This window comes from Trichechus manatus, unplaced genomic scaffold (assembly GCF_000243295.1).
Source record: "Trichechus manatus latirostris isolate Lorelei unplaced genomic scaffold, TriManLat1.0 scaffold00214, whole genome shotgun sequence".
NCBI classification, from domain to species: domain Eukaryota; kingdom Metazoa; phylum Chordata; class Mammalia; order Sirenia; family Trichechidae; genus Trichechus; species Trichechus manatus.
In genome coordinates, this window is record NW_004444150.1 from 941,605 (window position 1) to 955,270 (window position 13,666).

General features: G+C 57.4%; 1 protein-coding gene across 2 annotated transcripts in view; it reads right to left on the minus strand.

Annotated features, from left to right (window-relative positions):
- Positions 1–13,666, minus strand: part of KCNT1 (potassium sodium-activated channel subfamily T member 1) — a 97,025-nt gene that overhangs the window by 7,088 nt on the left and 76,271 nt on the right. For both annotated transcript variants that reach the window (XM_004388655.1, XM_004388654.1), the window contains 8 exons: positions 13,008–13,246; positions 12,113–12,338; positions 11,286–11,391; positions 8,661–8,833; positions 7,941–8,012; positions 7,511–7,645; positions 7,290–7,401; positions 320–421 (listed from right to left, as the gene is read on the minus strand). In XM_004388655.1, the coding sequence (XP_004388712.1) occupies positions 320–421; positions 7,290–7,401; positions 7,511–7,645; positions 7,941–8,012; positions 8,661–8,833; positions 11,286–11,391; positions 12,113–12,338; positions 13,008–13,246 (1,165 nt within the window). The remainder of the gene's footprint in view (positions 1–319; positions 422–7,289; positions 7,402–7,510; positions 7,646–7,940; positions 8,013–8,660; positions 8,834–11,285; positions 11,392–12,112; positions 12,339–13,007; positions 13,247–13,666) is intronic.

The following is a 13,666-nucleotide window of genomic DNA, read 5'->3' on the forward strand; positions in this document are numbered from 1 at the left end:
GCACGCAGGCCCTGCTCGCTTGGTCCAGGTCTGCGCCCAGCAAGGCTGAGAACAGCGCCAGGGAGGCCGTCTGGTTTGGGGAATGCACTTTGCCAAGCACCACTGGGTCACAAAGGGGACCAGAACCCCGAAGGCTGCTGAGAGCAGGGCCTAAGGCAACACCTTCTGGGGAAGAGGACCTGCTGCTCCGGGGCCACCCACTCTCGGCCCTGCTGCCAGGGACCCAGGGTCGCTCAGACTGGAGCGGCCGGTGGCCGGGGAGACAGGGAGAGTGGGGGCTCCGGGCAACACGGACCCCTCCGCTTGGCACCCGACTCACCTGGTAAAGTAGCGTGTCCAACATGCTGATGCTGAAGACGCGGCCTGCGGCGAAGGGCAGGCGGAACATGAAGGCCAGGTTGGAGCCGTTCTCACGCTCCCTCTGCGGAAGAGAGGCCCTCAGCAGCGCCGCGGCCCGGCGTGGGGTGGGCAGCACGGGGGCAGGGCGCGTGTGCACACGTGTGCAGTGTGTGCGTGGGCATGGGCAACTTGAACTCCCAGCCACTCCCCGAAGACACTCAGGCTGCAGCCCAGAGCAGCAAAGATCTGCAGCTGCCCAGGCCGCCTGTGCTCGGTAAATTCCTGCCGCGCTGTCCACAAACTCTCAGTAACCCTAACAATCTTATCCTTGGACTTGGGTTTTGCAAGTGAGGCCCTAGGGGACGATGGAGCGCAACGTGAGCAGAGGACACGCGTGTGATGTGCGTGTCTGTTGCATCCACATACGGTGTTCGTGATGCCCACAGGCACAGGATTCCCATGGGCCCACTGTATCGGCTTCCTGCGGCTACTGTGACAAATGACCACAAACTTAGTGCCTTGAAATAACCCAAATTTACTATCTTACAGTGCTGGTGGTCAGAAGTCTAGGCTGAAAGCAATGTTGGGCTCCCTCTGGAGGCTCCAGGGAAGAATCCGCTTCCTTACGTCGTCCAGCTTCTAGAGGCCGCCACCTGTACAATGGTGGTTCGGTGGTTGCATTCTCGCCTTCTACGTGGGACCTGGGTTTGAGTCCCAGGCAATGCACCTCACGGGCAGCCACCACCTGTCTGTCAGTGGAGGCTTACGTGTTGCCACGAGGCTAAACGGGTTTCTGAACGGGTTTTGGCTGAATTTCCAGACTAGGAAGAAAGGCCTGGCAATCTACTTCTGAAAATCAACCAGTGAAACCCTATGGATCACAGCGGTCCAAGTGTTCATGGGGGCGGCGCAGGACCAGACAGTGTTTCATTCCGTTGTGGATGGGGTGGTCATGAGTTGGGGGCCAACTCGGCAGCAGCTTACAAGAGGCTGCCTGTTTTCCTTGGCTCGTGGCCCCTTCCTCCATCTTCAAAGCCGGCAGCGTAGCATCTTCAAATCTCTCTCTGACCCTCCTGACTCCCTCTTCTAAGGGCCTGTGTGATGATACTGGGACTCCCAGATAATCCAGGACAATCTCTCTACCTCAAGACCCTTAACTGACCACATCTGCAATGTCCCTTTTGCCACTGTCTTAGTCATCTAGTGCTGCTGTAACAGAAATACCACAAGAGGGTGGCTTTAACAAACAGAAATTCATTCTCTCACAGTCTAGAAGGCTAGAAGCCCAAATTCAGGGTGCCATCTCCAGGGGAAGGCTTTCGTCTCTCTCTTGGCTCTGAGGGAAGGTCCTTGTCATCAATCTTCCCCTGGTCAAGGAGCTTCTCTGCGCTAGGACCCCGGATCCAAAGGACATGCTCCGCTCCTGGCTCCTCTTGCTTGGTGGTATGAGGTCCATCTCCTCTCTGCTCACTTCTCTCTTTTATATCTCAGAAAAGGCTGACTCAAGATACAACCTAATCCTGTAGATTGTGTCTTGCCTCATTAACATAACTGTTTCTAATCCTGCCTCATTAACACCATACCGAACCAAAACTAAACTCATTGTCATCAAGTCAGTTCTGACTAATAGCGACCCTATAGGACAGAGTAGGACTGTCCCATAGAGCTTCCAAGGAGCGCCTGGTGAATTTGAACTGCCGACCTTTTGGTTAGCAGCCATAGTGCTTAACCACTACGCCACCAGGGTTTCCATTAACATCATAGAGGTTAGTATTTACAACGTGTAAGATAATCACATCAGATCACAAATAGGATAGCAACCACTCAATACCAGGAATCATGACCTAGCCAGGATGATACACATTTTTAGGGGACACAATTCAATCTGTAACAGCCATGTAAGGTGACATAATCACAGGTTCTAGGGACTAGGGTGTGGACGTCTTTGAGGGCTACTGTTCTTCCTACCACAGCTACGTGGCAGTTCTGCAGGACTCAGAGCGAGTACAAGGTCAGCGTGGGGCCCGAGCTAAGCATGCAGGGTGCCAACCAGCCAAGCAGCCACGCTGGCCCCTGCAGCCAGAACGTGCTCCAAATGCAGAGAGAAGGCAAGAAGGTTCCAAGAAGCAGACAAGTGCAGAGCCCCACTGTGCCCTTTCTCACGTGGGGCCCTTCCCTGCAGCTACCAACCCCTCCTGGGAAGGGCAGCACAGAGGGAGAGGAAAGGAGGGGCCTGCAGGACAACCACTCCTCCTCCTTCCGACCTTCCTCACTCCTCGGGGAGCGGAGGGGAAGGCACATGTGGCCAAGCGTAATACCAGCAGCCGAGCTTGCTTTGTGCTCGGCTATTTCCTTGGTTCTGGCAAGAACAGAACACACAGGCTGTCCAAGCTGGGAAATACGAATCGTGAGATTTCAGCGCTTCCACACCGAGTTAAATGCCCATACATGGGCGCTGAAAACGGCATTGCGCGGAGGAAGATGAGGGGTAAAATCCACACTAACAATGAAAAATGTCAATCACCATTTACTGAGAAGGTCACTAAAAAGCAAATCAAATACCTGATGAGTCCTGAGAGAGAACCTGTGGAGGAAACGCTTTCGTCTCGGACCCGACGGCACGTCCCTGCCCTCTGAACCAGGGCCTGTCTTAGCGTCCTTGGTGAGCACACCAGGACACCGCATGTGGGTGGCTTTACGGACTGAAATTTACTGTCTCACAGCTGTGGAGCCTACAAGTCCAAATCGGGGTCTCGGCCGTGGCGGTTCCCTCTGTGGCCTCGCCTGCCTTCCGGTGTCTGTGGCAATCCTCGGTGTTCCTTGGCTCATGGACGCATCTCCACAAGGTGTCTGTCTTCCCCAGTGTGCGTCTGCGTCAGCTCTGCTCTTTTGTAAGACGCCACTTAGCAGTGATTAGGGTTAGGATCTACCCCGCTCTGGTAAGGTGTCCTGGGCTGGTGCAAATGGTGCACCTGCTCGGCTGCTAACCGAAAGGTTGGAGGTTTGAGTCCACCCAGAGGTGCCTCGGAAGAAAGGCCTGGCGATCTACGTCTGAAAAATCAGCCACTGAAAACTCTGTGGAGCACAGTTCTACTGTGACATGCGTGGGGTGCCGTGAGCTGGAGCTGACTCAACGGCAGCGTTTTCTACTCAGTACGAGGTCATTAACATAACAGAGAACCCGCTATTTCCAAACAGGGTTATATTTATAGGACCTCCATGCATATTCTGCGGGACACAGTTCCATCCGTGACAGCCCTGCACTCTTGCCTGGGGCCCCACGAATCACACAGCCAGCTCTGGTGGGAGCTGAGGGTTTTACCCTGAGCCCAGTGGGGCTTCAAGTTGAAAAGCACCAGAGGGAATTCGGGAATTTTATGGTGAGCGCTTGCTGAAGTTGACAGGGAGGAGATCCCACTCCACGAGGGCGGACGCAGGCATAGATCCGAGTGGAGGGGCCCGGGTGGGTGAGGCTGTCAGGATGAGGGTACGGCCGGAGGTCAATGTTACAATTACTGCAAATACGCATCGGAGCAGACAGCGGCAGACCCTGGGCCTGGGGACAAGCAGGACTGATGGGGCAGAATTGGGCACTCGGCCCTTCACACCAGGGGCTGCTGGGGGTCCTGGAGCAGACCACCTTGGGGGACACTGTAACAGCACATCTTTGTTGTTAGGGGCCATCGAGTCGGTTCCAACTCACAGTGACCCCACGTGCAACAGAACAAAACGTTGCCCGGTCCTGCGCCGGCCCCACAATTGTTGTTACGCTTGAGCCCACTGTTGCCTTAGTGCCCCCGCTTTACATTAACGCGTTTGTTTACAGGTTTCCGGGTGGTGCAAACAGTCTGCGCTTAACTACTAACCTAAGGTTGGTGTTTCGAACACAACCAGAGGCGTTGCAGAACAAACACCCGGTGATCCGCTTTCATAAGGATCACAGCCAAGAAAACCCTGCGGGGCAGTTCTACTCTGTAACACAGGTTGCCATGAGTCAGAACCAACTCCACAGCGACGGTTTGGGTTTTTCTGGGCTTGTGTTTGTACTTGTACTGGCCATTCTGAATTGGACACTCATATAGGGTACTATGCCAGGAATGACAAATTGAAGAGGAATGACATCACATTCATCGTCAGAAAGAACATGTCAAGATCTACCCTGAAGTACAGTGCTGTCAGTGACGACAGGGTAACATCCATACAGGAACGAGAAAGAGCAGACAGTATGACTATTATGCAATTTACGCCCCAACTGCTAAGGCCAAAGATGAAGAAATCGAAGACTTTTGCCAACATTTTGCCAACTGAAATCGATCCAACATGCAATCAAGATGCCGTGATAATTACTGGCAACTGGAATGAGAAAGTTGGAAACAAAGAAGGATCAGCAGTTGGAAAATATGGCCTTGGTGACAAAAATGACGCTGGAGATCGCAGGATAGAATTTTCCAAGACCCAACAACTTCTTCACTGCAAATATCTTTCTTCAACAACATAAACGGTGACTATACACGTGGGCCTCACCAGATGGAAGACACAGGAATCAAATCGACCACATCTGTGGAAAGAGATGATGGGAAAGCTCAACATCATCAGTCAGAAGAAGGCCAGGGGCCGACTGCAGAACAGACCATCCATTGCTCATATGCAAGTTCAAGTTGAAACTGAAAAAAAATAGAGCAAGTCCACGAGAGCCAAAGTACAACCTTGAGTATATCCCACCTGAATTTAGAGACCATCTCAAGAATAGCTTTGACGCGTTGAACACTAACGACCAAAGACCAGACAAGTTATGGGAAGACATCAAAGACATCATCCACTAAGAAAGCAAAAGGTCATTAAAAAGACAGGGAGAAAGAAAAAACCAAAATGGATGTCAGAAGAGACTCTGCAACTTGCTCTTGAACACAGAGCAGCTAAAGAGAACAGAAGAAATGATGAAGTAAAAGAGCTGAACAGAAGATTTCAAAGGGCAGCTCAAGAAGACGGTGAAGTATTATGATGACATGTGCAAAGAGCTGGAGATAGAAAACCAAAGGGAAGAACATGCTTGACATTTCTCAAGCTGAAAGAACTGAAGAAAAAATTCAAGCCTCAGGATGAAACACTGAAGGATTCTGGTGATGCAGCGGTTAAGCGTTCGGCTGCTAGCCCAAAGGTCGGCAGTTTGAATCTACCAGGCATTCCTTGGAAACCCTACGTACGGGACAGTTCTACTCTCTCTTATAGGGTTGCTGTGAGTTAAAATCAACTCATCGGCAACATTTTTCTTTTTAATGGGCAAAATATTGAACAACACAGGGAACATTAAAAGAAGGTGAGAGGAATACACACAGTCACTGTACCAAAAAGAATTGGTCGATGTTCAACCATTTCGGGAGGCAGCATATGATCAAGAACTGATGGTAATGAAGGAAGAGGTCCAAGCCGCACTGAAGGCATTGGTGAAAAACAAGGCTCCGGGAATTCATGGAATATCAACTGAGATGTTTCAACAAATGGATGCAATGCTAGAAGTGCTTACTCATCTATTCCAAGAATCCTGGAAGACAGCTACACGGCCACCAAGTAGCAGGAGTGCGCTTGCTGCGTGTTTCCTGCGGATTTTGCTGACCTGAGCCCCTTCAGACCTGCCTTATGGAGCAGGGGGGACACGAGGTTGCCAGGAGCAGAGCAGGGGCTTATCCAAGCAAGGCCCACTGCCGGGACCACAGCCTCACCCCGACCCCATGGCTGGCTTTCTGTCCACCCTTGGGTCAGAGTCTGTCTTCCAGGTCCCAAGAATCCTTCTCAGACCTGGCCCAAGCCCTGTCATGTAGAATCCTGGCCCAGGGGCTGCTGGGCAAGTGTTTACTCTCCTTTCCTGGGTCGGAGGGAGGCTGAGCACTCTGCTGCTGGGCAGGCAGGCTCTTGGGCATCAGGGGCTGCCCTGTGGATGAAGGCAGGGCAGACTCCAGGCTGGGCAGGAGGTGGTGGGGGCAGGACGGGCCCTGAGCCAAAGATTCCAGGCTGCTGGTCCAAAGCAGAAGCTTCTCTGTGTCCCCACGGCCAGCATCCACTCGCCCTTCTGGGTCTGATGGGGTTCTCAGTCTGTGGCTCAGTGGAACCCACTTTCACGGGAATCTGAGCTCAGAATAGGATAAACTGTGTCCACGTGTGACTAGGAGTCCCAGTGCTTGTCGCTTCTGCCTGGTGTTGATGGTCAGGCCTGGCTGTGATGGGTGATAGCTTCTGGGTCTTCCACAGGGGTCTCATGGGGTCGGCCATGAAGGCCTGAAGGCAGCTCATCAACAAAGATTTTAGCCCAGGCTGGTGAGCTCAGGGTTCGCCCAAAGTGGCCAGAGCCGACCTGTTCCTGATCAAGGCGGCTTCGGTCCCTAAGAGCCACAGGTGAGGACCCTATGTGGCCAACTTGCCAGCTCCCTGGTCTCGTTTAGGGGCAGCCTGAGTGCTGTATTCGTCCTAACATGGGGTGAGATGGTGTGGCAACAATGGTGCCATGGGATCCCTGCCTCTGGTGGCCAGCTACCATGCCCTAGGCTCCACACTCGACCCCAGCTGATGCCCTTCATGGTGCCCGAGGGCCAGAGAGGAGCAGAGAGGGCTTCCTGTGAGGGGTACTGGGCTCCCGGACCGTCCCAGGACACACGACCATGGTCTCCAGGGCCTAGGCCAGGCCTTTAGGGAGATGGTGTCAGCTCTGGACAATGCCCTTTAGAAAGGCAGAGAGTCGGCCTCATGGAGTCACGAGGCTACACCATCAAGAGCCCCCAAATGGCTGGCCCCCCCTCTTCTAACCTCCTACTCCCCTCCCCCCCGCAGGGAGGGACAGGAGCTCCCTGCGTGCCCTGCCTCCTGGCTGTAGCCCCCTCAGCCCCACAGGAGCTGGGGGCATGGGTGGCAGGGTGTGGGCGTGCAGGGACCCTGGCTGAGTGTCTGGCAGCACACACCTTCTCCAGCTTGGAAAGCGCCAGCGAGTAGCTGTCTTTGGCGCGGAACTGCATGAAGCGCATGTTGGAGGGATGGGTGAGCTCCGTGGTGATGCTGAGGCTGGGGAAGAGCCTGCAGGGGGAGGGCGATCAGGGCGGGACCCGGCAAACCATGCGCCACCCCGCGCCCCGCCCCTCGCCCCCACGCGCCGCCCACCGCTCCTCTCCGGCCGCCCGCTCACCGGAACATGGTCTGCACATTGACGATGGTCTTCGCGTCGGCCATGTAGTCCTCCTCAGCGCTCATGGTGCTCTCCTTGTCGACCACCACCAGGTTGTCCGCGTAGATGATGCCGCACTGCAGCAGGCTGTCCAGGCTGGGGACCGGGGGCGTGATGGGGGCCCAGCTGCTCCTCACACCCCACAGGCCTGCCCCCCCTCAGGACCACCCCTCTGGCTGGGGCGGGTGTGGAGTAAGCAGGCCAGCACCTGGGGTGCATCCCCTAGGCCCCATTGGGCCTCCCCCACCTCCCAGGCGCCTGATGGCTTCTCCGCTGCCAGAAGAGAACTCTGGAGGGGAAGGTTGCAGGTGGAGGTCCCTCCTTCCGTTAGGAAATGCCCCGCCTGCCCCACCCCGGGGTGCCCTGCCCATGGGGCAGCTCAGCGCCTTACTTGTCCACGGAGCCCTCCATGTAGTAGACCATGGGGAAACAGCAGATGGCCTCCAGGAAGTGGTGGTCGGGCCTGGGGGGATGGCAGCTCCTGGAGGGCCCCTGTCTGGGGCTCATCCTCCCCCCACTGCCCAAGCAGGCCCTGGTCCCCAGAACTGCACTGTGTCAGACCTGGGGGGCCTTCAGAGGCCAGTGAGGCCATGCTTCATTTTACCAAAGGGGAAGCCATGACCCTAGGGGCCGGTCTGCCAAGGTCAGATGGCCAAAACTGGACCCTAGCTCGGACTTCCGGGCCTCGGGGCCCCTGGGGTGCTGGGGGAGGGGAGAGCCATGTGGTCCCCTCAGGGACTCCCAGATGGGGAGGCAAATATGGGCACAAGAAACCATGAGACAGGGGAGGAAAATGGGGTGCCCACAGGCCAGAGCAGGGAGGGGGTGCCTCAGAGTGAGAGGAAGGGGTGCTGTCTCCAGTGAGAAAGGGGAGAAGCCTGACCTTCAGGAAGGACCAGGCCAGAGACCTGGGATCTGCCTGCTGCCCTTCTGAAGGTGGGGGCAGATGGGGCCCAGGTGAGGTGAGGCTGCAGGTCTGGGAGCCCAGGGACCCCAGGGTGGGCAGGGCAGTCCTCCATGGCCCCTCCACCTGGTGGGGCCAGCAGACTCAGGCCTGGACCCAGGACGGCTGTGAGTCCAGTGGTGCTGACGTTGGTGGGAGGGGCCTCACTTGTTGTCCAGGAGCAGCACAATGGGGTTGAGCTCCTTGCGGGACCTGTAGTAGGCACGCAGCGGCACGATGAAGTTGTAGAGCCCGTTGCCAGCCGTCTCGGCGGAGACAATGATGAGCTTGTTCTTGAACCCATAGGCCTTGGCATCTTCATAGCTGTTGTGCTTGCAGCCCTGGGGGCAACTCCCAAGTCACGTGCTGGGAAGGGGCTGTAGTGCCCCTGCACTCCCAGTAACCCTGGCCAAATGACACCCATAGAGAGACTGCATGGCAGCTTGTCACGACACTCAGGACAGATGCAAGTAAGATGGGTGTGACTACCCGGACCTTCTACCCACCCCATGGGAGCTGCGCCAACAATGCCAACAAGGCTGTGCTTGACGCGCTGCTCCAAGTGAGCCAGTGCTCGTGCGAGGAGCCACGAGCTTGGGCAAGACGGGAATCACGTCAGCATGGGCCAGGGAGGGTCTGTGTGCATGTGTGGTCTCAGCGTGGTCTCAGCACAGTCTTAGCATAGAGCTATGGGTACGGAAGTCACACAGATGTGTCGTGTGTGCATGTGCACAGACACACTTCCTAGCTGAGAGGGCTCAGGAGTATTGACACCCCCTAACAATGAGCACACCCAGCACCCAGATTTTGGCTTCTAACTACCACTTTTCATGAAAAGGATCAGGGCTTTCTGGAGCCGGGGCAAGGGAAGTACAACGTGTGGCTGGAACACCTTTGATTAGAAAGTAAGAACGTGCTCCGAGAATGATGGGGGCGTGTCAGGAGGACCCAGAAGCCAGTGTGAAGGGGCTCCCACCAGCAAAATGGGGAAAAATAAGCGATTTATAATAAATGATGCTACTGCAATAGTAAATAGTGGATTATCCCTGTGAATAAAATAAGAACCCATGACTCCACACTGATAGAAACAAATGAATAAAGATAAGCAGGGAAAAGGGAAGGCACTTCCTTCCAGCAGAATGGTGGCTAGTAAAGATAAAAGGATGGGATTGGAGAATCACTGTGGGTGCTGACACTGGGGTGGGGGCTGGAAGGGGACCATGTACCTTTCCACCAACAGCTTGTTAACCACGAAGCGACAAATAGTGTTATGCAGAGGAGAAGCCCGGCCGACCCCACCGTGACCCAGCGATCCACATTAACATCATTGGTGGACGGACAAATGGACAACACGCACCTCCTGATGGGGTGCACTGAGGTCATGGAGCTACTTCTGGGGTGTTCAACCAGCGTGCATAACCTGAATCCAACCACTAGAAACAACAAGCAAACCCAAACCAGGGACGTTCTACAAGATAAGTAACTGACCCGGATTCTTTAAAACCCACCAGCCATCTGCCAGCATGTCGCTCTGTGGTGGCTTACGTGTTTGTGTGATGCTGGAAGCTATGCCACCAGTATTTCAAACACTATCAGGGTCACCCCTGCTGGACAGGTTTCAGCGGAACATCCAGACTAAGACAAGGAAGAAAGGCCTGGTGGTCTACTTCCAAAAATCAGCCAATGATAACCCTATGGATCACAGAATATTGTCTGAGACTGACTCAGTTACTTTGAATGCGTCATCAGGAGGGACCGATCGCGGGAGAAGGACATCATGTTTGGTGGTGTGGAGGGCCAGTGAAGGAGAAGGAAACCCCCAGAGAGATGGATTGACACAATAGCCTCAGCAATGGACTCACACATTGCAATGATCACGAAGATGGCATAGGACCGGGCAGCCTTTCGTTCTGTTACACGTGGGGTCGCCATGAGTTGGCGCTAACTCGATTGCACCTAACACCAACTCTTCAAAACAACATCTCCTTGGGACGGCCTGAGGAGAGGCTGAAGAATGTTCCAGATTAAAGACTAAAGAGGCACAGCAACTAAATGGAACATGTGATGCCGGCTTGGATCCCGACTGGGGAAAAACGGCAAAAAAGGACAAATGGCCACAAAGCACTGTGAAGGCTCCTGGGACAAGAGGTGCAGTCTGAGTGGGTGCTGCGGGTTTGAGGCTGACACCGCCGACCCTGATGCCCTGCCAGCAATCGGGCTGTGGTGGGAACACGAACAGGCGCCAGTGTGGCTCAACAGTGAAGCGCCCGCCTGCTAACTGAAAGGCTGGCAGTGCAAACCCACCCGGTGGCACCACGGAAGAAAGTCCTGGCGATCTGCTTCTGTAAAGATTCCAGCCAAAAGAACCCTGTGAAGCAGTTCTACTCTGTCGTTAACGGGGTCACCGTGAGCCGGAGTGGACTCACTGGCAGCTGTGGTGTTTAGTTTTTTATGAACGAGAATGCCCTTGGTCTTAGGGAATGCATGCTGGTACATTTGGGGGTGAAGGGCCACTGGGCTCCAACTTGCTGCCAAGTGGGTCAGAAAAACATGCATATAAAATTCAGACAAATGTAAGAGCAGGTGAAGAGGGAAGCGGGGGCAAGCGTAGACCTTTGGGGGATCAGGTAAAGGGTCTATGGCTCCTTCCATACACTTTTCTGTCAGTCTGTAATTATGCCGAGATGAAAAATCACCCAAAGTGGAAGAGGCCGCATGGGCTCCCCTGGGCTGAGCAGCTGGGAGGCAGGCGGCTGGGCAGACTGGCAGCTGGGAGGGCTGGGGCGGACTCACCTTGTCCAGCCGGAGGCAACAGAAGGGTGCCTTCACGGGCAGGAGGTGGCACAGGGTAGGGGAGCTGCCGATGTAGGGCGAGTTGGGGGGATAGCCCTTCACGTACCTGCACAGGAGACAGTGGCCCTCAGCAGCCCAGACCACCTCCCTAACAGCATGTCTGCGTCAGCCCTGGACGGCAGTGGGGACTCCATGGACCCCTGGCTGGGAGTCTCGAAGGGCATCGGCTCAGTTCATGCGCCACGGCCCTCCCCGGTCACCCACAAGCCGGCCCCAAGGTGGCCGGCGCTGCCCTAGACCACCCCGCGCGTTAGGACGGTTCCTCGTCGGCTGGACTGCACCGGGTGACCGCCGAGCCCAGGCTCCAGCACAAGGCAGCGCCGCAGGACGGGCCCCCGGGCGGCCACACGGGGGCGCCAGAACACGCGCGCCTGCCTCCCTCCAGGCAGGGGCAGCCAGGCCTGGGCTGGACCGGGCTGGAGACGGGGGCTGGGGAGGGGTTAGGGGTCCGCGGGGGGCGGTGCTGGGCCAGGGGTGGGGGTGGGGGCGGGGATAGGAAGCCAGACTCCGCTCTCCAGCGCGCGGGGCGGTTCCGGGTGAGGCCGAGGAGAGCGGCATCTAGGACGCCCACCAGCACGGTGCCCCGCTCAGCCCCAGCCAGGACTCGCTTCTTTCCCCGCCTCCATGTCCGCGGACAAAGCCGTGGCTCGGGGAACCGCCTGCTCTGCTCCCCCCTCCTCCCCCCACCCCCGCAGCTCGGAGATTCCACCCCTCCCGCCGCCATCGCCGGTCCCGCCGGTCCTCCGGCCCCGCCCGCCGGCACTCACTCCACCACGGACAGCCCCTCGTCGTCCGACGGCGCGGTCTCATCCTCCGACTGGTCGCTCAGCAGGTCACAGGGCAGCAGTGCAGAGCTGTCGGCCAGTTCCAGGACCGGCGCGATGCTGGGCCGCCGGCTGCCCGAGCCGTTCTCCGTGGGCAGTGCCAGCTTGCCGCCCCCGCTGCTCTGCGGTGGCTGGCACTCCGCGTTCTGGAGGTCCATGGCCACAGTCCCTGCGGGGAGCAGGCATGTGGTCGGCAGCCCCCTCTGGCAACCTCCAAGGAGCAGGTTCCCAGAGTCCAGGGGAGTCTCCACCCCCGAGCCTCAGTTTCCCCCTCCATAGAACGGTGACAGTGGCCTCCTTGAGTGGTGGTGTTGAACAAGACCCTGCAGTCCTCTGGCACTGGCCCACCCCATCCAAGTCAGCGACCGCCACTCAAGACCAGCCAGAAGGAGAGGGGTTCTTGGCTGAGTGAACTCAAGGGTGACAGTCTGGCCACTCTGCCTGGAGGGCTTCCGGGTGGAGGCAGTCACCACAAGGGTGGGCACAGGAGTGGCCAGCCCCTCAGTGCCCACTGGAACGGGCCTTGTGGGCCCCCCTCTGGCCTCTCCTCCATGGCAGTGTGGTGCTGCCAGGTGAGGGCTGGGGACGGCCCAGGATGTGCTGCGCATTGCAGGGACAGCTGGGCCGCTGTGGCCCCGGGACCGTGGAGGGACTGGGGGCCACATGGTTCCCACGGTTTCCGGAAGCCCACGGGGGCCGGGGCATGGGCGTGACATGTCAGGAAGCCCAGGTGGCCCCAGACCAGGGCAGGACCCCCGCCTGGATCCAGGGCCTCCTCCCCTTGCTCCTCCCCCTCCTCTCCCCTGGGCCCCGCCTCCTCCCCCAGACCCCCTCGCACCCATGGAGGCGATGACGCTGTGCACCGGCAGCCTCGAGGGCCCCTCACGGAGCCCCGGGCCGGAGCAGCCCTCCCTCCTCTGCTTCTCCTCCTGCTTGAAGATGAAGGCCGAGTTCTCCTCCTTGGTGATGTTGATATAGAAGCAGGTGTCCGAAGCGGTCAGTGTGTGCCGGGGCCCCGGGTTCAGCAGGATACTCTTGTGCTCCTCGCGCTTCAGCCCGATGAGGCACACGCCGTACCTGGGGACGGGACGCGGGCGGGCGGCTCCACCGGCTGTATGCTGCCCTCCTCCCGGCCCGGACACCGAGCCTGGCTCTGCTCCCCTCCCCTCACTGTCCCCCCAACCTGGACCCCGCAACGCTGATCCGAGCCCTGCTTCCCTCCTCCCGCTGTTTCCTCCTCTGCCCGGTCCCTGGAGACACTGCATCCCCGCATCCTCTCCTCCAGGCCGCAAAGACACAGTACTCGCTCCCACCCTCCTTCTCTTCCCTAGGGCGGGCCAGACAGCTCGATGGGTCCTCACCACCCTATGCCCAGTCCTGCGCCCACCCCTCAACCCGAGCTCTCCACAGCCCCGCCCTGCTCCCTGCTTCCCACCGGTTGGTCCTGCTGGGATCCCCAGTACGCCGCTCCCCTGCGCCCCTCCCCGGCCCCGCCCC